Source organism: Phyllobates terribilis, unplaced genomic scaffold, assembly GCF_046119375.1.
Source record: "Phyllobates terribilis strain yellow unplaced genomic scaffold, ASM4611937v1 Scaffold_1__5_contigs__length_1240528914, whole genome shotgun sequence".
Taxonomy (NCBI): domain Eukaryota; kingdom Metazoa; phylum Chordata; class Amphibia; order Anura; family Dendrobatidae; genus Phyllobates; species Phyllobates terribilis.
Window position 1 is genome coordinate 1,190,987,765 of NW_027362761.1, and position 26,165 is coordinate 1,191,013,929.

At 51.5% G+C, this 26,165-nt stretch overlaps 1 protein-coding gene across 2 annotated transcripts in view; it reads right to left on the minus strand.

Annotated features, from left to right (window-relative positions):
* LOC141163961 (uncharacterized) overlaps positions 1–26,165 on the minus strand; it is a 57,424-nt gene that overhangs the window by 20,424 nt on the left and 10,835 nt on the right. For both annotated transcript variants that reach the window (XM_073649192.1, XM_073649191.1), the window contains exon 3: positions 2,524–2,701. In XM_073649192.1, the coding sequence (XP_073505293.1) occupies positions 2,524–2,701 (178 nt within the window). The remainder of the gene's footprint in view (positions 1–2,523; positions 2,702–26,165) is intronic.

Sequence of the window (26,165 nt, forward strand, 5' to 3'; positions counted from 1 at the left end):
TTTCACATGCTGTTGTGCAAATGGAATAGACAATAGATGGAAATTATTGGCAATTATCAAGACACCCTCAATAAAGGAGTGGTTCTGCAGGTTGGGACCACAGACCACATCTCAGTACCAATGCTTTCTGACTGATGTTTTGGTCACTTTTGAATGTTAGTTGTGCTTTCACACTCGTGGTAGCATGAGACGGACTCTACAACCCACAGAAGTTGCTCAGGTAGTGTAGCTCATCCAGGATGGCATATCAATGCGAGCTGCAGCAAGAAGGTTTGCTGTGTCTGTCAGCGTAGTGTCCAGAGGCTGGAGGCGCTACCAGGAGACAGGCCAGTACACCAGGAGACGTGGAGGGGGCCGTAGGAGGACAACAACCTAGCAGCAGGACCGCTACCTCCGCCTTTGTGCAAGGAGGAACAGGAAGAGCACTGCCAGAGCCCTGCAAAATGACCTCCAGCAGGCCACAAATGTGCATGTGTCTGCACAAACGGTTAGAAACCGACTCCATGAGGGTGGCATGAGGGCCCGACATCCAGATGGGGGTTGTGCTCACAGCCCAACACCGTGCAGGACGCTTGGCATTTGCCACAGAACACCAGGATTGGCAAAGTCGCCACTGGCGCCCTGTGCTCTTCACAGATGAAAGCAGGGTCACACTGAGCACATGTGACAGACGTGACAGAGTCTGGAGACGCCGTGGAGAGCGATCTGCTGCCTGCAACATCCTTCAGCATGACCGGTTTGGCAGTGGGTCAGTAATGGTGTGGGGTGGAATTTCTTTGGAGGGCCGCACAGCCCTCCATGTGCTTGCCAGAGGTAGCCTGACTGCCATTAGGTGCCGAGATGAGATCCTCAGACCCCTTGTGAGACCATATGCTGGTGCGGTTGGCCCTGGGTTCCTACTAATGCAGGACAATGCCAGACCTCATGTGGCTGGAGTGTGTCAGCAGATCCTGCAAGATGAAGGCATTGAATCTATGGACTGGCCCGCCCGTTCCCCAGACCTGAATCCAATTGAGCACATCTGGGACATCATGTCTCGCTCCATCCACCAACGTCACGTTGCACCACAGACTGTCCAGGAGTTGGCGAATGCTTTAGTCCAGGTCTGGGAGGAGATCCCACAGGAGAAAATCCGCAACGTCATCAGGAGCATGCCCAGGCATTGTAGGGAGGTCATACAGGCACGTGGAGGCCACACACAATACTGAGCCTCATCAGGAGCATGCCCAGGCGTTGTAGGGAGGTCATACAGGCACGTGGAGGCCACACACAATACTGAGCCTCATCAGGAGCATGCCCAGGCGTTGTAGGGAGGTCATACAGGCACGTGGAGGCCACACACAATACTCAGCCTCATCAGGAGCATGCCCAGGCGTTGTAGGGAGGTCATACAGGCACGTGGAGGCCACACACAATACTCAGCCTCATCAGGAGCATGCCCAGGCGTTGTAGGGAGGTCATACAGGCACGTGGAGGCCACACACAATACTCAGCCTCATCAGGAGCATGCCCAGGCGTTGTAGGGAGGTCATACAGGCACGTGGAGGCCACACACAATACTCAGCCTCATCAGGAGCATGCCCAGGCGGTGTAGGGCGGTCATACAGGCACGTGGAGGCCACACACAATACTGAGCCTCATTTTGACTTGTTTTAAGGACATTACATCAAAGTTGGATCAGCCTGTAGTGTGTTTTTCCACTATAATTTTGGGGGTGACTCCAAATCCAGGCCTCCATTGGTTAATAAATGTGATTTCCATTGATGATTTTTGTGTGATTTTGTTGTCAGCACGTTCAACTTTGTACAGAACAAAGTATTCAATGAGAAGATTTCATTCATTCACATCTAGGAGGGGGTATTTCAGTGTTCCCATTATTTTGTTGAGCAGTGTATATACGCACACACTGTATGTACTTACAGTTGAAACCAGAAGTTTCCATACACTGTATAAACAGACACATCTGCATGTTGTTTTTCTCAATATCTGACATGAAATCAGAATAAACCTTTCCCGTTTTAGGTCAATTAGGACTACCATCATTTTTAATATTTGCCAAATGCCAGAATAATGAGAGAGAGAATGTTTTAAGGCATTTTTATTACTTACTGCATAAAAAATGTTATGCGGCGTTTTTCCTGCCAATACGCTGTTTACTTGCTGCAAATAGTCAAGGTGTGACCGTACCCTTAGGCTGTGTGCACACGTTGCGTTTTTGCTGCATTTTTGTAGTACAGATTTGATACAAAACCTGAAGGAATTCTTAGTCCGCGCAAAGTGAGGGTCCTGAAGTCTCATGCACACGTTGCTTATTTGTGACTTGCAGAATGAAATCTGCGCTTGTCAATTCTTTCAGTGTTTTTGCTGCAGATTTCACGCCTATTAATGAGCGTGGAAAAATCTGCACCGAAAACGCAAGTAAAAAACACGAAGTTTTTGTCGCTTCGCTTTCCTGCCAAGGGATACAGAAATGGTGCAGGGATTTCAATGCCAGTCTTCATATGTCCTGACAGTTTTACTTACATCTGGGACGATGAGAAGAATATTCCTTTTGAAACTTTTGGGCGAGTTCCAAATATCCGCAGTGTTCTAGAGCGGTTATGAAATGGTTCACCCAGTCGTCACTTCTGCTCAGGTCTAGATAGAAATCCAGCACCGTGCTCCTATTGCCCTGATTTCTCACATAAGCGTTCAGTCTCTCCTGTAAAATATGTATGTATCGCCCATTAACAGTGACCAGACTTACTGTGTTTAATAAATATGTCCCCATGACAAAACTTCCAGGTTCCCTGCTCAGACAGCTTAGCGTTGTCATAATGAACACCCAATATTTTTTTTTTTATTCTTGCTAGGAAAATTATAGTTAGATTAGTATTAGTTACTAAGAAGCCCGGCATCCCGGAGTTTCCAGCAGAAGGGGGCAGGAAGTGTTGTCATAAAAATAAAAGAAGTCAAGGTTTGTTGGGTTTAGCTTTAAATGGTTGCTGTACTTTCAGACAACTTGATTGATAAATAATGTGATAGACAATCTGCAAATAGCTTTATTTAAATATTATATTGTCTAAACCAGTGTTTCCCAAACTCCAGTCCTCACGGCCCCCCACAAGTCATGTTTTCAGGATTTCCATAGTGCTGCACAGCTAAGAGAATTACTGAGGCCTTGATGATACTTCCACCACCTGGCCAATGCTAAGAAAATCCTGAAAACATGAGCTGATGGGGTCAGTGAGGACTGGAGTTTGGGAAACACTGGTCTAAACCATGAAAAATCCTTCCAAAGTGCTGACCACTAGGTGTCTCTCTTCTGTGTGACCTGTTCGCCACTGCCTGTTGTTAAGTGTAATCCTTCTCTAGCAGCACAGACAGCCAGGTGTCTCATAGTAAGTGGGGGGCAGCCCGTGTCTCATAGTAAGGGAAGGGAGGCCCGTGTCTCATAGTAAGTGAGGGGGCGGCCCGTGTCTCATAGTAAGTGAGGGGGCGGCCCGTGTCTCATAGTAAGGGGAGGCCCGTGTCTCATAGTAAGGGAAGGGAGGCCTGTGTCTCATAGTAAGGGAAGGGAGGCCTGTGTCTCATAGTAAGGGAAGGGAGGCCTGTGTCTCATAGTAAGGGAAGGGAGGCCTGTGTCTCATAGTAAGTGGGGGGCAGCCCGTGTCTCATAGTAAGGGAAGGGAGGCCCGTGTCTCATAGTAAGGGAAGGGAGGCCCGTGTCTCATAGTAAGTGAGGGGGCGGCCCGTGTCTCATAGTAAGGGAGGGGGCGGCCCGTGTCTCATAGTAAGTGAGGGGGCGGCCCGTGTCTCATAGTAAGGGAAGGGAGGCCCGTGTCTCATAGTAAGTGGGGGGTGGGTCTGTGTCTCATAGTAAGTGGGGGGCGATCTGCGTCTCATAGTAAGTGGGGGCGGGTCTGCATCTCATAATAAGTGGGGGGCGGGTCTGCGTCTCATAGTAAGTGGGGGCGGGTCTGTGTCTCATAGTAAGTGGGGGGCGGGTCCGTGTCTCATAGTAAGTGGGGGCGGGTCCGTGTCTCATAGTAAGTGGGGGGCGGGTCTGTGTCTCATAGTAAGTGAGGGGCGGGTCTGTGTCTCATAGTAAGTGGGGGCGGGTCTGTGTCTCATAGTAAGTGAGGGGCGGGTCTGTGTCTCATAGTAAGTGGGGGCGGGTCTGTGTCTCATAGTAAGTGGGGGGCGGCCCGTGTCTCATAGTAAGTGGGGGCGGGTCTGTGTCTCATAGTAAGTGGGGGGCGGGTCTGTGTCTCATAGTAAGCGGGGGCGGGTCTGTGTCTCATAGTAAGTGGGGGGCGGGTCTGTGTCTCATAGTAAGTGGGGGCGGGTCTGTGTCTCATAGTAAGTGGGGGGCGGGTCTGTGTCTCATAGTAAGTGGGGGGCGGGTCTGTGTCTCATAGTAAGTGAGGGGCGGGTCTGTGTCTCATAGTAAGTGGGGGCGGGTCTGTGTCTCATAGTAAGTGGGGGGCGGGTCTGTGTCTCATAGTAAGTGGGGGCGGGTCTGTGTCTCATAGTAAGTGGGGGGCGGGTCTGTGTCTCATAGTAAGTGGGGGGCGGGTCTGTGTCTCATAGTAAGTGGGGGCGGGTCTGGGTCTCATAGTAAGTGGGGGGCGGGTCTTTGTCTCATAGTAAGTGGGGGGCGGGTCTGGGTCTCATAGTAAGTGGGGGGTGGGTCTGTGTCTCATAGTAAGTGGGGGCGGGTCTTTGTCTCATAGTAAGTGGGGGCGGGTCTTTGTCTCATAGTAAGTGGGGGCGGGTCTGTGTCTCATAGTAAGTGGGGGCGGGTCTGTGTCTCATAGTAAGTGGGGGGCAGGTCTGGGTCTCATAGTAAGTGGGGGGTGGGTCTGTGTCTCATAGTAAGTGGGGGGCAGGTCTGGGTCTCATAGTAAGTGGGGGGCGGGTCTGTGTCTCATAGTAAGTGGGGGGCGGGTCCGTGTCTCATAGTGGGGGGCGGGTCTGTGTCTCAAAGTGGGGGGCGGGTCTGTGTCTCATAGTGGGGGGCGGGTCTGTGTCTCATAGTGGGGGGCGGGTCTGTGTCTCATAGTGGGGGGCGGGTCTGTGTCTCATAGTAAGTGGGGGGCGGGTCTGGGTCTCATAGTAAGTGGGGGGCGGGTCTGTGTCTCATAGTAAGTGGAGGGCGGGTCTGTGTCTCATAGTAAGTGGGGGGCGGGTCTGTGTCTCATAGTAAGTGGGGGGCGGGTCTGTGTCTCATAGTAAGTGGGGGGCGGGTCTGGGTCTCATAGTAAGTGGGGGGCGGGTCCGTGTCTCATAGTGGGGGGTGGGTCTGTGTCTCATAGTGGGGGGCGGGTCTGTGTCTCATAGTGGGGGGCGGGTCTGGGTCTCATAGTGGGGGGCGGGTCTGGGTCTCATAGTGGGGGGCGGGTCTGGGTCTCATAGTAAGTGGGGGGTGGGTCTGTGTCTCATAGTAAGTGGGGGGCGGGTCTGTGTCTCATAGTAAGTGGGGGGCGGGTCTGTGTCTCATAGTAAGTGGGGGGCGGGTCCGTGTCTCATAGTGGGGGGCGGGTCTGTGTCTCATAGTGGGAGGCGGGTCTGTGTCTCATAGTAAGTGGGGAGCTGGTCTGTGTCTCATAGTAAGTGGGGAGCTGGTCTGTGTCTCATTGTAAGTGGGGGGTGGGTCTGTGTCTCATAGTAAGTGGGGGGCGGGTCCGTGTCTCATAGTGGGGGGCGGGTCTGTGTCTCATAGTGGGGGGCGGGTCTGTGTCTCATAGTAAGTGGGGGGCGGATCTGGGTCTCATAGTGGGGGGCGGGTCTGGGTGTCATAGTAAGTGGGGGGCGGGTCTCTGTCTCATAGTAAGTGGAGGGCGGGTCTGTGTCTCATAGTAAGTGGGGGGCGGGTCTGTGTCTCATAGTAAGTGGGGGGCGGGTCTGTGTCTCATAGTAAGTGGGGGGCGGGTCTGGGTCTCATAGTAAGTGGGGGGCGGGTCCGTGTCTCATAGTGGGGGGTGGGTCTGTGTCTCATAGTGGGGGGCGGGTCTGTGTCTCATAGTGGGGGGCGGGTCTGGGTCTCATAGTGGGGGGCGGGTCTGGGTCTCATAGTGGGGGCCGGGTCTGGGTCTCATAGTAAGTGGGGGGTGGGTCTGTGTCTCATAGTAAGTGGGGGCGGGTCTGTGTCTCATAGTAAGTGGGGAGCTGGTCTGTGTCTCATAGTAAGTGGGGGGCGGGTCTGTGTCTCATAGTAAGTGGGGGGCGGCCCGTGTCTCATAGTAAGGGAGGGGGCGGCCCGTGTCTCATAGTAAGTGAGGGGGCGGCCCGTGTCTCATAGTAAGGGAAGGGAGTCCCGTGTCTCATAGTAAGTGAGGGGGCGGCCCGTGTCTCATAGTAAGGGAAGGGAGGCCCGTGTCTCATAGTAAGGGAAGGGGCAGCCCGTGTCTCATAGTAAGGAAAGGGAGGCCTGTGTCTCATAGTAAGGGAAGGGAGGCCCGTGTCTCATAGTAAGGGAAGGGAGGCCTGTGTCTCATAGTAAGGGAAGGGAGGCCTGTGTCTCATAGTAAGTGAGGGGGCGGCCCGTGTCTCATAGTAAGGGAAGGGAGGCCTGTGTCTCATAGTAAGGGAAGGGAGGCCCGTGTCTCATAGTAAGTGAGGGGGCGGCCCGTGTCTCATAGTAAGGGAAGGGAGGCCTGTGTCTCATAGTAAGGGAAGGGAGGCCTGTGTCTCATAGTAAGTGAGGGGGCGGCCCGTGTCTCATAGTAAGGGAAGGGAGGCCCGTGTCTCATAGTAAGGGAAGGGAGGCCCGTGTCTCATAGTAAGTGAGGGGGCGGCCCGTGTCTCATAGTAAGTGGGGGGTGGGTCTGTGTCTCATACTAAGTGGGGGGCGATCTGCGTCTCATAGTAAGTGTGGGCGGGTCTGCGTCTCATAATAAGTGGGGGGCGGGTCTGCGTCTCATAGTATGTGGGGGGCGGGTCTGTGTCTCATAGTAAGTGGGGGGCGGGTCCGTGTCTCATAGTAAGTGGGGGCGGGTCCGTGTCTCATAGTAAATGGGGGGCGGGTCTGTGTCTCATAGTAAGTGGGGGGCGGGTCCGTGTCTCATAGTAAGTGGGGGGCGGGTCCGTGTCTCATAGTAAGTGGGGGGCGGGTCTGTGTCTCATAGTAAGTGAGGGGCGGGTCTGTGTCTCATAGTAAGTGGGGGCGGGTCTGTGTCTTATAGTAAGTGGGGGGACGGGTCTGTGTCTCATAGTAAGTGGGGGGCGGGTCTGTGTCTCATAGTAAGTGGGGGGCGGGTCTGTGTCTCATAGTAAGTGGGGGGCGGGTCTGTGTCTCATAGTAAGTGGGGGCGGGTCTGTGTCTCATAGTAAGTGGGGGCGGGTCTGTGTCTCATAGTAAGTGGGGGGCGGGTCTTTGTCTCATAGTAAGTGGGGGTGGGTCTGTGTCTCATAGTAAGTGGGGGCGGGTCTTTGTCTCATAGTAAGTGGGGGCGGGTCTTTGTCTCATAGTAAGTGGGGGCGGGTCTGTGTCTCATAGTAAGTGGGGGCGGGTCTGTGTCTCATAGTAAGTGGGGGGCGGGTCTGTGTCTCATAGTAAGTGGGGGGCAGGTCTGGGTCTCATAGTAAGTGGGGGGCGGGTCTGTGTCTCATAGTAAGTGGGGGGCAGGTCTGGGTCTCATAGTAAGTGGGGGGCGGGTCTGAGTCTCATAGTAAGTGGGGGGCGGGTCCGTGTCTCATAGTGGGGGGCGGGTCTGTGTCTCATAGTGGGGGGCGGGTCTGTGTCTCATAGTGGGGGGCGGGTCTGGGTCTCATAGTGGGGGGCGGGTCTGTGTCTCATAGTAAGTGGGGGGCGGGTCTGGGTCTCATAGTAAGTGGGGGGCGGGTCTGTGTCTCATTGTAAGTGGGGGGTGGGTCTGTGTCTCATAGTAAGTGGTGGGCGGGTCCCTGTCTCATAGTGGGGGGCGGGTCTGTGTCTCATAGTGGGGGGCGGGTCTGTGTCTCATAGTGGGGGGCGGGTCTGTGTCTCATAGTGGGGGGCGGGTCTGTGTCTCATAGTAAGTGGGGGGCGGGTCTGGGTCTCATAGTGGGGGGCGGGTCTGTGTCTCATAGTAAGTGGGGGGCGGGTCTGTGTCTCATAGTAAGTGGGGGGCGGGTCTGTGTCTCATAGTAAGTGGGGGGCGGGTCTGGGTCTCATAGTAAGTGGGGGGCGGGTCCGTGTCTTATAGTGGGGGGTGGGTCTGTGTCTCATAGTGGGGGGCGGGTCTGTGTCTCATAGTGGGGGGCGGGTCTGGGTCTCATAGTGGGGGGCGGGTCTGGGTCTCATAGTAAGTGGAGGGTGGGTCTGTGTCTCATAGTAAGTGGGGGCGGGTCTGTGTCTCATAGTAAGTGGGGAGCTGGTCTGTGTCTCATAGTAAGTGGGGGGCGGGTCTGTGTCTCATAGTAAGTGAGGGGGCGGCCCGTGTCTCATAGTAAGGGAGGGGGCGGCCCGTGTCTCATAGTAAGTGAGGGGGCGGCCCGTGTCTCATAGTAAGGGAAGGGAGGCCTGTGTCTCATAGTAAGGGAAGGGAGGCACGTGTCTCATAGTAAGGGAAGGGAGGCCTGTGTCTCATAGTAAGGGAAGGGAGGCCCGTGTCTCATAGTAAGTGAGGGGGCGGCCCGTGTCTCATAGTAAGTGAGGGGGTGGCCCGTGTCTCATAGTAAGGGAAGGGAGGCCCGTGTCTCATAGTAAGTGAGGGGGCGGCCCGTGTCTCATAGTAAGTGGGGGGTGGGTCTGTGTCTCATAGTAAGTGGGGGGCCATCTGCGTCTCATAGTAAGTGGGGGCAGGTCTGCGTCTCATAATAAGTGGGGGGCGGGTCTGCGTCTCATAGTAAGTGGGGGGCGGGTCTGTGTCTCATAGTAAGTGGGGGGCGGGTCCGTGTCTCATAGTAAGTGGGGGCGGGTCCGTGTCTCATAGTAAATGGGGGGCGGGTCTGTGTCTCATAGTAAGTGGGGGGCGGGTCCGTGTCTCATAGTAAGTGGGGGGCGGGTCTGTGTCTCATAGTAAGTGAGGGGCGGGTCTGTGTCTCATAGTAAGTGGGGGCGGGTCTGTGTCTCATAGTAAGTGGGGGGCGGTCTGTGTCTAATAGTAAGTGGGGGGCGGGTCTGTGTCTCATAGTAAGTGGGGGGCGGGTCTGTGTCTCATAGTAAGTGGGGGCGGGTCTGTGTCTCATAGTAAGTGGGGGGCGGGTCTGTGTCTAATAGTAAGTGGGGGGCGGGTCTGTGTCTCATAGTAAGTGGGGGGCGGGTCTGTGTCTCATAGTAAGTGGGGGGCGGGTCTGTGTCTCATAGTAAGTGGGGGCGGGTCTGTGTCTCATAGTAAGTGGGGGGCAGGTCTGGGTCTCATAGTAAGTGGGGGGCGGGTCTGTGTCTCATAGTAAGTGGGGGGCAGGTCTGGGTCTCATAGTAAGTGGGGGGCGGGTCTGAGTCTCATAGTAAGTGGGGGGCGGGTCCGTGTCTCATAGTGGGGGGCGGGTCTGTGTCTCATAGTGGGGGGCGGGTCTGTGTCTCATAGTGGGGGGCGGGTCTGTGTCTCATAGTGGGGGGCGGGTCTGGGTCTCATAGTGGGGGGCGGGTCTGTGTCTCATAGTAAGAGGGGGGCGGGTCTGGGTCTCATAGTAAGTGGGGGGCGGGTCTGTGTCTCATTGTAAGTGGGGGGTGGGTCTGTGTCTCATAGTAAGTGGTGGGCGGGTCCCTGTCTCATAGTGGGGGGCGGGTCTGTGTCTCATAGTGGGGGGCGGGTCTGTGTCTCATAGTAAGTGGGGGGCGGGTCCGTGTCTCATAGTGGGGGGCGGGTCTGTGTCTCATAGTGGGGGGCGGGTCTGTGTCTCATAGTGGGGGGCGGGTCTGTGTCTCATAGTGGGGGGCGGGTCTGGGTCTCATAGTGGGGGGCGGGTCTGTGTCTCATAGTAAGTGGGGGGCGGGTCTGGGTCTCATAGTAAGTGGGGGGCGGGTCTGTGTCTCATAGTAAGTGGAGGGCGGGTCTGTGTCTCATAGTAAGTGGGGGGCGGGTCTGTGTCTCATAGTAAGTGGGGGGCGGGTCTGTGTCTCATAGTAAGTGGGGGGTGGGTCTGGGTCTCCTAGTAAGTGGGGGGCGGGTCCGTGTCTCATAGTGGGGGGTGGGTCTGTGTCTCATAGTGGGGGGCGGGTCTGTGTCTCATAGTGGGGGGCGGGTCTGGGTCTCATAGTGGGGGGCGGGTCTGGGTCTCATAGTGGGGGGCGGGTCTGGGTCTCATAGTAAGTGGGGGGTGGGGCTGTGTCTCATAGTAAGTGGGGGGCGGGTCTGTGTCTCATAGTAAGTGGGGGGCGGGTCTGTGTCTCATAGTAAGTGGGGGGCGGGTCCGTGTCTCATAGTGGGGGGCGGGTCTGTGTCTCATAGTGGGAGGCGGGTCTGTGTCTCATAGTAAGTGGGGAGCTGGTCTGTGTCTCATAGTAAGTGGGGAGCTGGTCTGTGTCTCATTGTAAGTAGGGGGTGGGTCTGTGTCTCATAGTAAGTGGGGGGCGGGTCCGTGTCTCATAGTGGGGGGCGGGTCTGTGTCTCATAGTGGGGGGCGGGTCTGTGTCTCATAGTAAGTGGGGGGCGGATCTGGGTCTCATAGTGGGGGGCGGGTCTGGGTGTCATAGTAAGTGGGGGGCGGGTCTCTATCTCATAGTAAGTGGAGGGCGGGTCTGTGTCTCATAGTAAGTGGGGGGCGGGTCTGTGTCTCATAGTAAGTGGGGGGCGGGTCTGTGTCTCATAGTAAGTGGGGGGCGGGTCTGGGTCTCATAGTAAGTGGGGGGCGGGTCCGTGTCTCATAGTGGGGGGTGGGTCTGTGTCTCATAGTGGGGGGCGGGTCTGTGTCTCATAGTGGGGGGCGGGTCTGGGTCTCATAGTGGGGGGCGGGTCTGGGTCTCATAGTGGGGGCCGGGTCTGGGTCTCATAGTAAGTGGGGGGTGGGTCTGTGTCTCATAGTAAGTGGGGGCGGGTCTGTGTCTCATAGTAAGTGGGGAGCTGGTCTGTGTCTCATAGTAAGTGGGGGGCGGGTCTGTGTCTCATAGTAAGTGGGGGGCGGCCCGTGTCTCATAGTAAGGGAGGGGGCGGCCCGTGTCTCATAGTAAGTGAGGGGGCGGCCCGTGTCTCATAGTAAGGGAAGGGAGTCCCGTGTCTCATAGTAAGTGAGGGGGCGGCCCGTGTCTCATAGTAAGGGAAGGGAGGCCCGTGTCTCATAGTAAGGGAAGGGGCGGCCCGTGTCTCATAGTAAGGAAAGGGAGGCCTGTGTCTCATAGTAAGGGAAGGGAGGCCCGTGTCTCATAGTAAGGGAAGGGAGGCCTGTGTCTCATAGTAAGGGAAGGGAGGCCTGTGTCTCATAGTAAGTGAGGGGGCGGCCCGTGTCTCATAGTAAGGGAAGGGAGGCCTGTGTCTCATAGTAAGGGAAGGGAGGCCCGTGTCTCATAGTAAGTGAGGGGGCGGCCCGTGTCTCATAGTAAGGGAAGGGAGGCCTGTGTCTCATAGTAAGGGAAGGGAGGCCTGTGTCTCATAGTAAGTGAGGGGGTGGCCCGTGTCTCATAGTAAGGGAAGGGAGGCCCGTGTCTCATAGTAAGTGAGGGGGCGGCCCGTGTCTCATAGTAAGTGGGGGGTGGGTCTGTGTCTCATACTAAGTGGGGGGCGATCTGCGTCTCATAGTAAGTGTGGGCGGGTCTGCGTCTCATAATAAGTGGGGGGCGGGTCTGCGTCTCATAGTATGTGGGGGGCGGGTCTGTGTCTCATAGTAAGTGGGGGGCGGGTCCGTGTCTCATAGTAAGTGGGGGCGGGTCCGTGTCTCATAGTAAATGGGGGGCGGGTCTGTGTCTCATAGTAAGTGGGGGGCGGGTCCGTGTCTCATAGTAAGTGGGGGGCGGGTCCGTGTCTCATAGTAAGTGGGGGGCGGGTCTGTGTCTCATAGTAAGTGAGGGGCGGGTCTGTGTCTCATAGTAAGTGGGGGCGGGTCTGTGTCTTATAGTAAGTGGGGGGACGGGTCTGTGTCTCATAGTAAGTGGGGGGCGGGTCTGTGTCTCATAGTAAGTGGGGGGCGGGTCTGTGTCTCATAGTAAGTGGGGGGCGGGTCTGTGTCTCATAGTAAGTGGGGGCGGGTCTGTGTCTCATAGTAAGTGGGGGCGGGTCTGGGTCTCATAGTAAGTGGGGGGCGGGTCTTTGTCTCATAGTAAGTGGGGGGCGGGTCTGGGTCTCATAGTAAGTGGGGGGTGGGTCTGTGTCTCATAGTAAGTGGGGGCGGGTCTTTGTCTCATAGTAAGTGGGGGCGGGTCTTTGTCTCATAGTAAGTGGGGGCGGGTCTGTGTCTCATAGTAAGTGGGGGCGGGTCTGTGTCTCATAGTAAGTGGGGGGCGGGTCTGTATCTCATAGTAAGTGGGGGGCAGGTCTGGGTCTCATAGTAAGTGGGGGGCGGGTCTGTGTCTCATAGTAAGTGGGGGGCGGGTCTGTGTCTCATAGTAAGTGGGGGGCAGGTCTGGGTCTCATAGTAAGTGGGGGGCGGGTCTGTGTCTCATAGTAAGTGGGGGGCAGGTCTGGGTCTCATAGTAAGTGGGGGGCGGGTCTGAGTCTCATAGTAAGTGGGGGGCGGGTCCGTGTCTCATAGTGGGGGGCGGGTCTGTGTCTCATAGTGGGGGGCGGGTCTGTGTCTCATAGTGGGGGGCGGGTCTGGGTCTCATAGTGGGGGGCGGGTCTGTGTCTCATAGTAAGTGGGGGGCGGGTCTGGGTCTCATAGTAAGTGGGGGGCGGGTCTGTGTCTCATTGTAAGTGAGGGGTGGGTCTGTGTCTCATAGTAAGTGGTGGGCGGGTCCCTGTCTCATAGTGGGGGGCGGGTCTGTGTCTCATAGTGGGGGGCGGGTCTGTGTCTCATAGTGGGGGGCGGGTCTGTGTCTCATAGTAAGTGGGGGGCGGGTCTGGGTCTCATAGTGGGGGGCGGGTCTGTGTCTCATAGTAAGTGGGGGGCGGGTCTGTGTCTCATAGTAAGTGGGGGGCGGGTCTGTGTCTCATAGTAAGTGGGGGGCGGGTCTGGGTCTCATAGTAAGTGGGGGGCGGGTCCGTGTCTTATAGTGGGGGGTGGGTCTGTGTCTCATAGTGGGGGGCGGGTCTGTGTCTCATAGTGGGGGGCGGGTCTGGGTCTCATAGTGGGGGGCGGGTCTGGGTCTCATAGTAAGTGGGGGGTGGGTCTGTGTCTCATAGTAAGTGGGGGCGGGTCTGTGTCTCATAGTAAGTGGGGAGCTGGTCTGTGTCTCATAGTAAGTGGGGGGCGGGTCTGTGTCTCATAGTAAGTGAGGGGGCGGCCCGTGTCTCATAGTAAGGGAGGGGGCGGCCCGTGTCTCATAGTAAGTGAGGGGGCGGCCCGTGTCTCATAGTAAGGGAAGGGAGTCCCGTGTCTCATAGTAAGTGAGGGGGCGGCCCGTGTCTCATAGTAAGGGAAGGGAGGCCCGTGTCTCATAGTAAGGGAAGGGGCGGCCCGTGTCTCATAGTAAGGGAAGGGAGGCCTGTGTCTCATAGTAAGGGAAGGGAGGCACGTGTCTCATAGTAAGGGAAGGGAGGCCTGTGTCTCATAGTAAGGGAAGGGAGGCCCGTGTCTCATAGTAAGTGAGGGGGCGGCCCGTGTCTCATAGTAAGGGAAGGGAGGCCCGTGTCTCATAGTAAGTGAGGGGGCGGCCCGTGTCTCATAGTAAGTGGGGGGTGGGTCTGTGTCTCATAGTAAGTGGGGGGCCATCTGCGTCTCATAGTAAGTGGGGGCAGGTCTGCGTCTCATAATAAGTGGGGGGCGGGTCTGCGTCTCATAGTAAGTGGGGGGCGGGTCTGTGTCTCATAGTAAGTGGGGGGCGGGTCCGTGTCTCATAGTAAGTGGGGGCGGGTCCGTGTCTCATAGTAAATGGGGGGCGGGTCTGTGTCTCATAGTAAGTGGGGGGCGGGTCCGTGTCTCATAGTAAGTGGGGGGCGGGTCTGTGTCTCATAGTAAGTGAGGGGCGGGTCTGTGTCTCATAGTAAGTGGGGGCGGGTCTGTGTCTCATAGTAAGTGGGGGGCGGTCTGTGTCTAATAGTAAGTGGGGGCGGGTCTGTGTCTCATAGTAAGTGGGGGGCGGGTCTGTGTCTCATAGTAAGTGGGGGCGGGTCTGTGTCTCATAGTAAGTGGGGGGCGGGTCTGTGTCTAATAGTAAGTGGGGGGCGGGTCTGTGTCTCATAGTAAGTGGGGGGCGGGTCTGTGTCTCATAGTAAGTGGGGGGCGGGTCTGTGTCTCATAGTAAGTGGGGGCGGGTCTGTGTCTCATAGTAAGTGGGGGGCAGGTCTGGGTCTCATAGTAAGTGGGGGGCGGGTCTGTGTCTCATAGTAAGTGGGGGGCAGGTCTGGGTCTCATAGTAAGTGGGGGGCGGGTCTGAGTCTCATAGTAAGTGGGGGGCGGGTCCGTGTCTCATAGTGGGGGGCGGGTCTGTGTCTCATAGTGGGGGGCGGGTCTGTGTCTCATAGTGGGGGGCGGGTCTGTGTCTCATAGTGGGGGGCGGGTCTGGGTCTCATAGTGGGGGGCGGGTCTGGGTCTCATAGTAAGAGGGGGGCGGGTCTGGGTCTCATAGTAAGTGGGGGGCGGGTCTGTGTCTCATTGTAAGTGGGGGGTGGGTCTGTGTCTCATAGTAAGTGGTGGGCGGGTCCCTGTCTCATAGTGGGGGGCGGGTCTGTGTCTCATAGTGGGGGGCGGGTCTGTGTCTCATAGTAAGTGGGGGGCGGGTCTGGGTCTCATAGTGGGGGGCGGGTCTGTGTCTCATAGTAAGTGGGGGGCGGGTCTGTGTCTCATAGTAAGTGGGGGGCGGGTCTGTGTCTCATAGTAAGTGGGGGGCGGGTCTGGGTCTCATAGTAAGTGGGGGGCGGGTCCGTGTCTCATAGTGGGGGGTGGGTCTGTGTCTCATAGTGGGGGGCGAGTCTGTGTCTCATAGTGGGGGGCGGGTCTGGGTCTCATAGTGGGGGGCGGGTCTGGGTCTCAAAGTAAGTGGGGGGTGGGTCTGTGTCTCATAGTAAGTGGGGGCGGGTCTGTGTCTCATAGTAAGTGGGGAGCTGGTCTGTGTCTCATAGTAAGTGGGGGGCGGGTCTGTGTCTCATAGTAAGTGGGGGGCGGGTCTGTGTCTCATAGTAAGTGAGGGGGCGGCCCGTGTCTCATAGTAAGGGAGGGGGCGGCCCGTGTCTCATAGTAAGTGAGGGGGCGGCCCGTGTCTCATAGTAAGGGAAGGGAGTCCCGTGTCTCATAGTAAGTGAGGGGGCGGCCCGTGTCTCATAGTAAGGGAAGGGAGGCCCGTGTCTCATACTAAGGGAAGGGGCGGCCCGTGTCTCATAGTAAGGGAAGGGAGGCCTGTGTCTCATAGTAAGGGAAGGGAGGCGCGTGTCTCATAGTAAGGGAAGGGAGGCCTGTGTCTCATAGTAAGGGAAGGGAGGCCTGTGTCTCATAGTAAGGGAAGGGAGGCCCGTGTCTCATAGTAAGGGAAGGGAGGCCTGTATCTCATAGTAAGGGAAGGGAGGCCCGTGTCTCATAGTAAGGGAAGGGAGGCCCGTGTCTCATAGTAAGGGAAGGGAGGCCCGTGTCTCATAGTAAGGGAAGGGAGGCCCGTGTCTCATAGTAAGTGAGGGGGCGGCCCGTGTCTCATAGTAAGGGAAGGGAGGCCCGTGTCTCATAGTAAGTGAGGGGGCGGCCCGTATCTCATAGTAAGGGAAGGGAGGCCCGTGTCTCATAGTAAGTGGGGGGTGGGTCTGTGTCTCATAGTAAGTGGGGGGCGATCTGCGTCTCATAGTAAGTGGGGGCGGGTCTGCGTCTCATAATAAGTGGGGGGCGGGTCTGCTTCTCATAGTAAGTGGGGGGCGGGTCTGTGTCTCATAGTAAGTGGGGGGCGGGTCCGTGTCTCATAGTAAGTGGGGGCGGGTCCGTGTCTCATAGTAAGTGGGGGGCGGGTCTGTGTCTCATTGTAAGTGGGGGGCGGGTCCGTGTCTCATAGTAAGTGGGGGGCGGGTCCGTGTCTCATAGTAAGTGGGGGGCGGGTCTGTGTCTCATAGTAAGTGAGGGGCGGGTCTGTGTCTCATAGTAAGTGGGGGCGGGTCTGTGTCTCATAGTAAGTGGGGGGCGGGTCTGTGTCTCATAGTAAGTGGGGGGCGGGTCTGTGTCTCATAGTAAGTGGGGGGCAGGTCTGGGTCTCATAGTAAGTGGGGGGCGGGTCTGTGTCTCATAGTAAGTGGGGGGCGGGTCTGTGTCTCATAGTAAGTGGGGGGCAGGTCTGGGTCTCATAGTAAGTGGGGGGCGGGTCTGTGTCTCATAGTAACTGGGGGGCAGGTCTGGGTCTCATAGTAAGTGGGGGGCGGGTCTGAGTCTCATAGTAAGTGGGGGGGGGTCCGTGTCTCATAGTGGGGGGCGGGTGTGTGTCTCAGAGTGGGGGGCGGGTCTGTGTCTCAGAGTGGGGGGCGGGTCTGTGTCTCATAGTGGGGGGCGGATCTGGGTCTCATAGTGGGGGGCGGGTCTGTGTCTCATAGTAAGTGGGGGGCGGGTCTGGGTCTCATAGTAAGTGGGGGGCGGGTCTGTGTCTCATAGTAAGTGGAGGGCGGGTCTGTGTCTCATAGTAAGTGGGGGGCGGGTCTCTGTCTCATAGTGGGGAGCTGGTCTGTGTCTCATAGTAAGTGGGGGTCGGGTCTGTGTCTCATAGTAAGTGGGGGGCGGGTCTGTGTCTCATAGTAAGTGGGGGGCGGGTCTGGGTCTCATAGTAAGTGGGGGGCGGGTCCGTGTCTCATAGTGGGGGGTGGATCTGTGTCTCATAGTGGGGGGCGGGTCTGTGTCTCATAGTGGGGGGCGGGTCTGGGTCTCATAGTGGGGGGCGGGTCTGGGTCTCATAGTGGGGGGCGGGTCTGGGTCTCATAGTAAGTGGGGGGTGGGTCTGTGTCTCATAGTAAGTGGGGGCGGGTCTGTGTCTCATAGTAAGTGGGGAGCTGGTCTGCGTCTCATAGTAAGTGGGGGGCGGGTCTGTGTCTCATAGTAAGTGGGGGGCGGGTCTGTGTCTCATAGTAAGTGGGGAGCTGGTCTGTGTCTCATAGTAAGTGGGGAGCTGGTCTGTGTCTCATAGTAAGTGGGGGGCGGGTCTGTGTCTCATAGTAAGTGGGGGGCGGGTCTGTGTCTCATTGTAAGTGGGGGGTGGGTCTGTGTCTCATAGTAAGTGAGGGGCGGGTCCGTGTCTCATAGTGGGGGGCGGGTCTGTGTCTCATAGTGGGGGGCGGGTCTTTGTCTCATAGTAAGTGGGGGGCGGGTCTGGGTCTCAAAGTGGGGGGCGGGTCTGGGTCTCATAGTAAGTGGGGGGCGGGTCTCTGTCTCATAGTAAGTGGGGGCGGGTCTCTGTCTCATAGTAAGTGGGGGGGCGGGTCTGGGTCTCATAGTAAGTGGGGGCGGGTCTGTGTCTCATAGTAAGTGGAGGGCGGGTCTGTGTCTCATAGTAAGTGGGGGCCGGATCTGTGTCTCATAGTAATTGGGGGGCGGGTCTGTGTCTCATAGTAAGTGGGGGGTGGGTCTGGGTCTCATAGTAAGTGGGGGGCGGGTCCGTGTCTCATAGTGGGGGGGGTCTGTGTCTCATAGTGGGGGGCGGGTCTGTGTCTCATAGTGGGGGGCGGGTCTGGGTCTCATAGTGGGGGGCGGGTCTGGGTCTCATAGTGGGGGGCGGGTCTGGGTCTCATAGTAAGTGGGGGGTGGGTCTGTCTCATAGTATGTGGGGGCGGGTCTGTGTCTCATAGTAAGTGGGGAGCTGGTCTGTGTCTCATAGTAAGTGGGGGGCGGGTCTGTGTCTCATAGTAAGTGGGGGGCGGGTCTGTGTCTCATAGTAAGTGGGGGGTGGGTCCGTGTCTCATAGTGGGGGGCGGGTCTGTGTCTCATAGTGGGAGGCGGGTCTGTGTCTCATAGTAAGTGGGGGGCGGGTCCGTGTCTCATAGTGGGGGGCGGGTCTGTGTCTCATAGTGGGGGGCGGGTCTGTGTCTCATAGTAAGTGGGGAGCTGGTCTGTGTCTCATAGTAAGTGGGGAGCTGGTCTGTGTCTCATAGTAAGTGGGGAGCTGGTCTGTGTCTCATAGTAAGTGGGGGGCGGGTCTGTGTCTCATAGTAAGTGGGGGGCGGGTCTGTGTCTCATAGTAAGTGGGGGGCGGGTCTGGGTCTCATAGTAAGTGGGGGGCGGGTCTGTGTCTCATTGTAAGTGGGGGGTGGGTCTGTGTCTCATAGTAAGTGGGGGGCGGGTCCGTGTCTCATAGTGGGGGGCGGGTCTGTGTCTCATAGTAAGTGGGGGGCTGGTCTGGGTCTCATAGTGCGGGGCGGGTCTGGGTCTCATAGTAAGTGGGGGGCGGGTCTCTGTCTCATAGTAAGTGGGGGCGGGTTTTTGTCTCATAGTATGTGGGGGTGGGTCTGTGTCTCATAGTAAGTGGGGGCGGGTCTGTGTCTCATAGTAAGTGGGGGGCGGGTCTGGGTCTCATAGTAAGTGGGGGGCGGGTCTGGGTCTCATAGTAAGTGGGGGGCGGGTCCGTGTCTCATAGTGGGGGGTGGGTCTGTGTCTCATAGTGGGGGGCGGGTCTGTGTCTCATAGTAAGTGGGGGGCGGGTCCGTGTCTCATAGTAAGTGGGGACGCGTCTGTGTCTCATAGTAAGTGGGGGCGGGTCCGTGTCTCATAGTAAGTGGGGGCGGGTCCGTGTCTCATAGTAAGTTGGGGGCGGGTCTGTGTCTCATAGTAAGTGGGGGGCGGGTCTGGGTCTCATAGTAAGTGGGGGCGGGTTTTTGTCTCATAGTAAGTGGGGGGTGGGTCTGCGTCTCATAGTAAGTGGGGGGCAGGTCTGGGTCTCATAATAAGTGGGGGGGCGGGTCTGTGTCTCATAGTAAGTGGGGGCGGGTTTTTGTCTCATAGTAAGTGGGGGGCGGGTCTGGGTCTCATAGTAAGTGGGGGGCGGGTCCGTGTCTCATAGTACGTGGGGGCGGGTCTGTGTCTCATAGTACGTGGAGGCGGGTCTGGGTCTCATAGTAAGTGGGGGGCGGGTCTGGGTCTCATAGTAAGTGGGGGGCGGGTCTGGGTCTCATAGTAAGTGGGGGCGGGTCTGTGTCTCATAGTAAGTGGGGGGCGGGTCTGGGTCTCATAGTAAGTGGGGGCGGGTCTGGGTCTCATAGTAAGTGGGGGCGGGTTTTTGTCTCATAGTAAGTGGGGGGCGGGTCTGCGTCTCATAGTAAGTGGGGGGCGGGTCTGGGTCTCATAGTAAGTGGGGGGGCGGGTCTGTGTCTCATAGTAAGTGGGGGCGGGTTTTTGTCTCATAGTAAGTGGGGGGCGGGTCTGGGTCTCATAGTAAGTGGGGGGCAGGTCTGTGTCTCATAGTAAGTGGGGGCAGGTCTGGGTCTCATAGTAAGTGGGGGCAGGTCTGGGTCTCATAGTAAGTGGGGACAGGTCTGGGTCTCATAGTAAGTGGGGGCAGGTCTGGGTCTCATAGTAAGCGGGGGCGAGTTTTTGTCTCATAGTAAGTGGGGGGCGGGTCTGGGTCTCATAGTAAGTCAGGGGCGGGTCTGGGTCTCATAGTAAGTGGTGGGCGGCTCTGGGTCTCATAGTAAGTGGAGGGCGGGTCTGTGTCTCATAGTAAGTGGGGGGCAGGTCTGGGTCTCATAGAAAGTGGGGGGGGTGGGTCTGGGTCTCATAGTAAGTGGGGGCGGGTTTTTGTCTCATAGTAAGTGGGGGCGGGTTTTTGTCTCTACAGGAAGAGTGAGCGGGTCTGATGTATTCTGCATGACAACACTTATTTTGATGCTGTATGTACTATCAGGATGCTGTACGGTATTGTTTATTTTGATGCTGTATGTACTATCAGGATGCTGTACGGTATTGTTTATTTTGATGCTGTATGTACTATCAGGATGCTGTACGGTATTGTTTATTTTGATACTGTGTGTACTATCAGAATGCTGTACGGTATTGTTTATTTTGATACTGTATGTACTATCAGGATGCTGTACGGTATTGTTTATTTTGATGCTGTATGTACTATCAGGATGCTGTACGGTATTGTTTATTTTGATACTGTATGTACTATCAGAATGCTGTACGGTATTGTTTATTTTGATACTGTATGTACTATCAGGATGCTGTACGGTATTGTTTATTTTGATGCTGTATGTACTATCAGGATGCTGTACGGTATTGTTTATTTTGATGCTGTATGTACTATCAGAATGCTGTACGGTATTGTTTATTTTGATACTGTATGTACTATCAGGATGCTGTACGGTATTGTTTATTTTGATGCTATATGTACTATCAGGATGCTGTACGGTATTGTTTATTTTGATGCTGTATGTACTATCAGGATGCTGTACGGTATTGTTTATTTTGATGCTGTATGTACTATCAGGATGCTGTACGGTATTGTTTATTTTGATGCTGTATGTACTATCAGAATGCTGTACGGTATTGTTTATTTTGATGCTGTATGTACTATCAGAATGCTGTACGGTATTGTTTATTTTGATACTGTATGTACTATCAGGATGCTGTACGGTATTGTTTATTTTGATGCTGTATGTACTATCAGGATGCTGTACGGTATTGTTTATTTTGATGCTGTATGTACTATCAGGATGCTGTACGGTATTGTTTATTTTGATACTGTATGTACTATCAGAATGCTGTACGGTATTGTTTATTTTGATACTGTATGTACTATCAGGATGCTGTACGGTATTGTTTATTTTGATGCTGTATGTACTATCAGGATGCTGTACGGTATTGTTTATTTTGATACTGTATGTACCATCAGAATGCTGTACGGTATTGTTTATTTTGATGCTGTATGTACCATCAGAATGCTGTACGGTATTGTTTATTTTGATGCTGTATGTACTATCAGGATGCTGTACGGTATTGTTTATTTTGATGCTGTATGTACTATCAGGATGCTGTACGGTATTGTTTATTTTGATGCTGTATGTACTATCAGGATGCTGTACGGTATTGTTTATTTTGATACTGTATGTACTATCAGAATGCTGTACGGTATTGTTTATTTTGATGCTGTATGTACTATCAGGATGCTGTACGGTATTGTTTATTTTGATGCTGTATGTACTATCAGGATGCTGTACGGTATTGTTTATTTTGATGCTGTATGTACCATCAGAATGCTGTACGGTATTGTTTATTTTGATGCTGTATGTACTATCAGGATGCTGTACGGTATTGTTTATTTTGATGCTGTATGTACTATCAGAATGCTGTACGGTATTGTTTATTTTGATACTGTATGTACTATCAGGATGCTGTACGGTATTGTTTATTTTGATGCTGTATGTACTATCAGGATGCTGTACGGTATTGTTTATTTTGATACTGTATGTACTATCAGAATGCTGTACGGTATTGTTTATTTTGATGCTGTATGTACCATCAGGATGCTGTACGGTATTGTTTATTTTGATGCTGTATGTACTATCAGGATGCTGTACGGTATTGTTTATTTTGATACTGTATGTACTATCAGGATGCTGTACGGTATTGTTTATTTTGATGCTGTATGTACTATCAGGATGCTGTACGGTATTGTTTATTTTGATGTTGTATGTACTATCAGGATGCTGTACGGTATTGTTTATTTTGATGCTGTATGTACTATCAGGATGCTGTACGGTATTGTTTATTTTGATGCTGTATGTACTATCAGGATGCTGTACGGTATTGTTTATTTTGATACTGTATGTACTATCAGAATGCTGTACGGTATTGTTTATTTTGATGCTGTATGTACTATCAGGATGCTGTACGGTATTGTTTATTTTGATGCTGTATGTACTATCAGGATGCTGTACGGTATTGTTTATTTTGATGCTGTATGTACTATCAGGATGCTGTACGGTATTGTTTATTTTGATGCTGTATGTACTATCAGGATGCTGTACGGTATTGTTTATTTTGATGCTGTATGTACTATCAGAATGCTGTACGGTATTGTTTATTTTGATACTGTATGTACTATCAGAATGCTGTACGGTATTGTTTATTTTGATGCTGTATGTACTATCAGGATGCTGTACGGTATTGTTTATTTTGATGCTGTATGTACTATCAGAATGCTGTACGGTATTGTTTATTTTGATACTGTATGTACTATCAGAATGCTGTACGGTATTGTTTATTTTGATACTGTATGTACTATCAGGATGCTGTACGGTATTGTTTATTTTGATGCTGTATGTACTATCAGGATGCTGTACGGTATTGTTTATTTTGATGCTGTATGTACTATCAGAATGCTGTACGGTATTGTTTATTTTGATACTGTATGTACTATCAGAATGCTGTACGGTATTGTTTATTTTGATGCTGTATGTACTATCAGGATGCTGTACGGTATTGTTTATTTTGATGCTGTATGTACTATCAGGATGCTGTACGGTATTGTTTATTTTGATGCTGTATGTACTATCAGGATGCTGTACGGTATTGTTTATTTTGATACTGTGTGTACTATCAGAATGCTGTACGGTATTGTTTATTTTGATACTGTATGTACTATCAGGATGCTGTACGGTATTGTTTATTTTGATGCTGTATGTACTATCAGGATGCTGTACGGTATTGTTTATTTTGATACTGTATGTACTATCAGAATGCTGTACGGTATTGTTTATTTTGATACTGTATGTACTATCAGGATGCTGTACGGTATTGTTTATTTTGATGCTGTATGTACTATCAGGATGCTGTACGGTATTGTTTATTTTGATGCTGTATGTACTATCAGAATGCTGTACGGTATTGTTTATTTTGATACTGTATGTACTATCAGGATGCTGTACGGTATTGTTTATTCTGATGCTATATGTACTATCAGGATGCTGTACGGTATTGTTTATTTTGATGCTGTATGTACTATCAGGATGCTGTACGGTATTGTTTATTTTGATGCTGTATGTACTATCAGGATGCTGTACGGTATTGTTTATTTTGATGCTGTATGTACTATCAGAATGCTGTACGGTATTGTTTATTTTGATGCTGTATGTACTATCAGAATGCTGTACGGTATTGTTTATTTTGATACTGTATGTACTATCAGGATGCTGTACGGTATTGTTTATTTTGATGCTGTATGTACTATCAGGATGCTGTACGGTATTGTTTATTTTGATGCTGTATGTACTATCAGGATGCTGTACGGTATTGTTTATTTTGATACTGTATGTACTATCAGAATGCTGTACGGTATTGTTTATTTTGATACTGTATGTACTATCAGGATGCTGTACGGTATTGTTTATTTTGATGCTGTATGTACTATCAGGATGCTGTACGGTATTGTTTATTTTGATACTGTATGTACTATCAGAATGCTGTACGGTATTGTTTATTTTGATGCTGTATGTACCATCAGAATGCTGTACGGTATTGTTTATTTTGATGCTGTATGTACTATCAGGATGCTGTACGGTATTGTTTATTTTGATGCTGTATGTACTATCAGGATGCTGTACGGTATTGTTTATTTTGATGCTGTATGTACTATCAGGATGCTGTACGGTATTGTTTATTTTGATACTGTATGTACTATCAGAATGCTGTACGGTATTGTTTATTTTGATGCTGTATGTACTATCAGGATGCTGTACGGTATTGTTTATTTTGATGCTGTATGTACTATCAGGATGCTGTACGGTATTGTTTATTTTGATGCTGTATGTACCATCAGAATGCTGTACGGTATTGTTTATTTTGATGCTGTATGTACTATCAGGATGCTGTACGGTATTGTTTATTTTGATGCTGTATGTACTATCAGAATGCTGTACGGTATTGTTTATTTTGATACTGTATGTACTATCAGGATGCTGTACGGTATTGTTTATTTTGATGCTGTATGTACTATCAGGATGCTGTACGGTATTGTTTATTTTGATACTGTATGTACTATCAGAATGCTGTACGGTATTGTTTATTTTGATGCTGTATGTACCATCAGGATGCTGTACGGTATTGTTTATTTTGATGCTGTATGTACTATCAGGATGCTGTACGGTATTGTTTATTTTGATACTGTATGTACTATCAGGATGCTGTACGGTATTGTTTATTTTGATACTGTATGTACTATCAGGATGCTGTACGGTATTGTTTATTTTGATGCTGTATGTACTATCAGGATGCTGTACGGTATTGTTTATTTTGATGTTGTATGTACTATCAGGATGCTGTACGGTATTGTTTATTTTGATGCTGTATGTACTATCAGGATGCTGTACGGTATTGTTTATTTTGATACTGTATGTACTATCAGGATGCTGTACGGTATTGTTTATTTTGATACTGTATGTACTATCAGGATGCTGTACGGTATTGTTTATTTTGATGCTGTATGTACTATCAGAATGCTGTACGGTATTGTTTATTTTGATGCTGTATGTACTATCAGGATGCTGTACGGTATTGTTTATTTTGATACTGTATGTACTATCAGGATGCTGTACGGTATTGTTTATTTTGATGCTGTATGTACTATCAGGATGCTGTACGGTATTGTTTATTTTGATACTGTGTGTACTATCAGGATGCTGTACGGTATTGTTTATTTTGATGCTGTATGTACTATCAGGATGCTGTACGGTATTGTTTATTTTGATGCTGTATGTACTATCAGGATGCTGTACGGTATTGTTTATTTTGATACTGTATGTACTATCAGAATGCTGTACGGTATTGTTTATTTTGATACTGTATGTACTATCAGGATGCTGTACGGTATTGTTTATTTTGATGCTGTATGTACTATCAGGATGCTGTACGGTATTGTTTATTTTGATGCTGTATGTACTATCAGAATGCTGTACGGTATTGTTTATTTTGATACTGTATGTACTATCAGGATGCTGTACGGTATTGTTTATTTTGATACTGTATGTACTATCAGGATGCTGTACGGTATTGTTTATTTTGATGCTGTATGTACTATCAGGATGCTGTACGGTATTGTTTATTTTGATGCTGTATGTACTATCAGAATGCTGTACGGTATTGTTTATTTTGATGCTGTATGTACTATCAGGATGCTGTACGGTATTGTTTATTTTGATACTGTATGTACTATCAGGATGCTGTACGGTATTGTTTATTTTGATGCTGTATGTACTATCAGGATGCTGTACGGTATTGTTTATTTTGATGCTGTATGTACTATCAGGATGCTGTACGGTATTGTTTATTTTGATGCTGTATGTACTATCAGGATGCTGTACGGTATTGTTTATTTTGATGCTGTATGTACTATCAGGATGCTGTACGGTATTGTTTATTTTGATGCTGTATGTACTATCAGGATGCTGTACGGTATTGTTTATTTTGATGCTGTATGTACTATCAGGATGCTGTACGGTATTGTTTATTTTGATGCTGTATGTACTATCAGGATGCTGTACGGTATTGTTTATTTTGATACTGTATGTACTATCAGGATGCTGTACGGTATTGTTTATTTTGATACTGTATGTACTATCAGGATGCTGTACGGTATTGTTTATTTTGATACTGTATGTACTATCAGGATGCTGTACGGTATTGTTTATTTTGATACTGTATGTACTATCAGGATGCTGTACGGTATTGTTTATTTTGATGCTGTATGTACTATCAGAATGCTGTACGGTATTGTTTATTTTGATGCTGTATGTACTATCAGGATGCTGTACGGTATTGTTTATTTTGATACTGTATGTACTATCAGGATGCTGTACGGTATTGTTTATTTTGATGCTGTATGTACTATCAGGATGCTGTACGGTATTGTTTATTTTGATGCTGTATGTACTATCAGGATGCTGTACGGTATTGTTTATTTTGATGCTGTATGTACTATCAGGATGCTGTACGGTATTGTTTATTTTGATGCTGTATGTACTATCAGGATGCTGTACGGTATTGTTTATTTTGATGCTGTATGTACTATCAGGATGCTGTACGGTATTGTTTATTTTGATGCTGTATGTACTATCAGGATGCTGTACGGTATTGTTTATTTTGATGCTGTATGTACTATCAGGATGCTGTACGGTATTGTTTATTTTGATGCTGTATGTACTATCAGGATGCTGTACGGTATTGTTTATTTTGATACTGTATGTACTATCAGGATGCTGTACGGTATTGTTTATTTTGATACT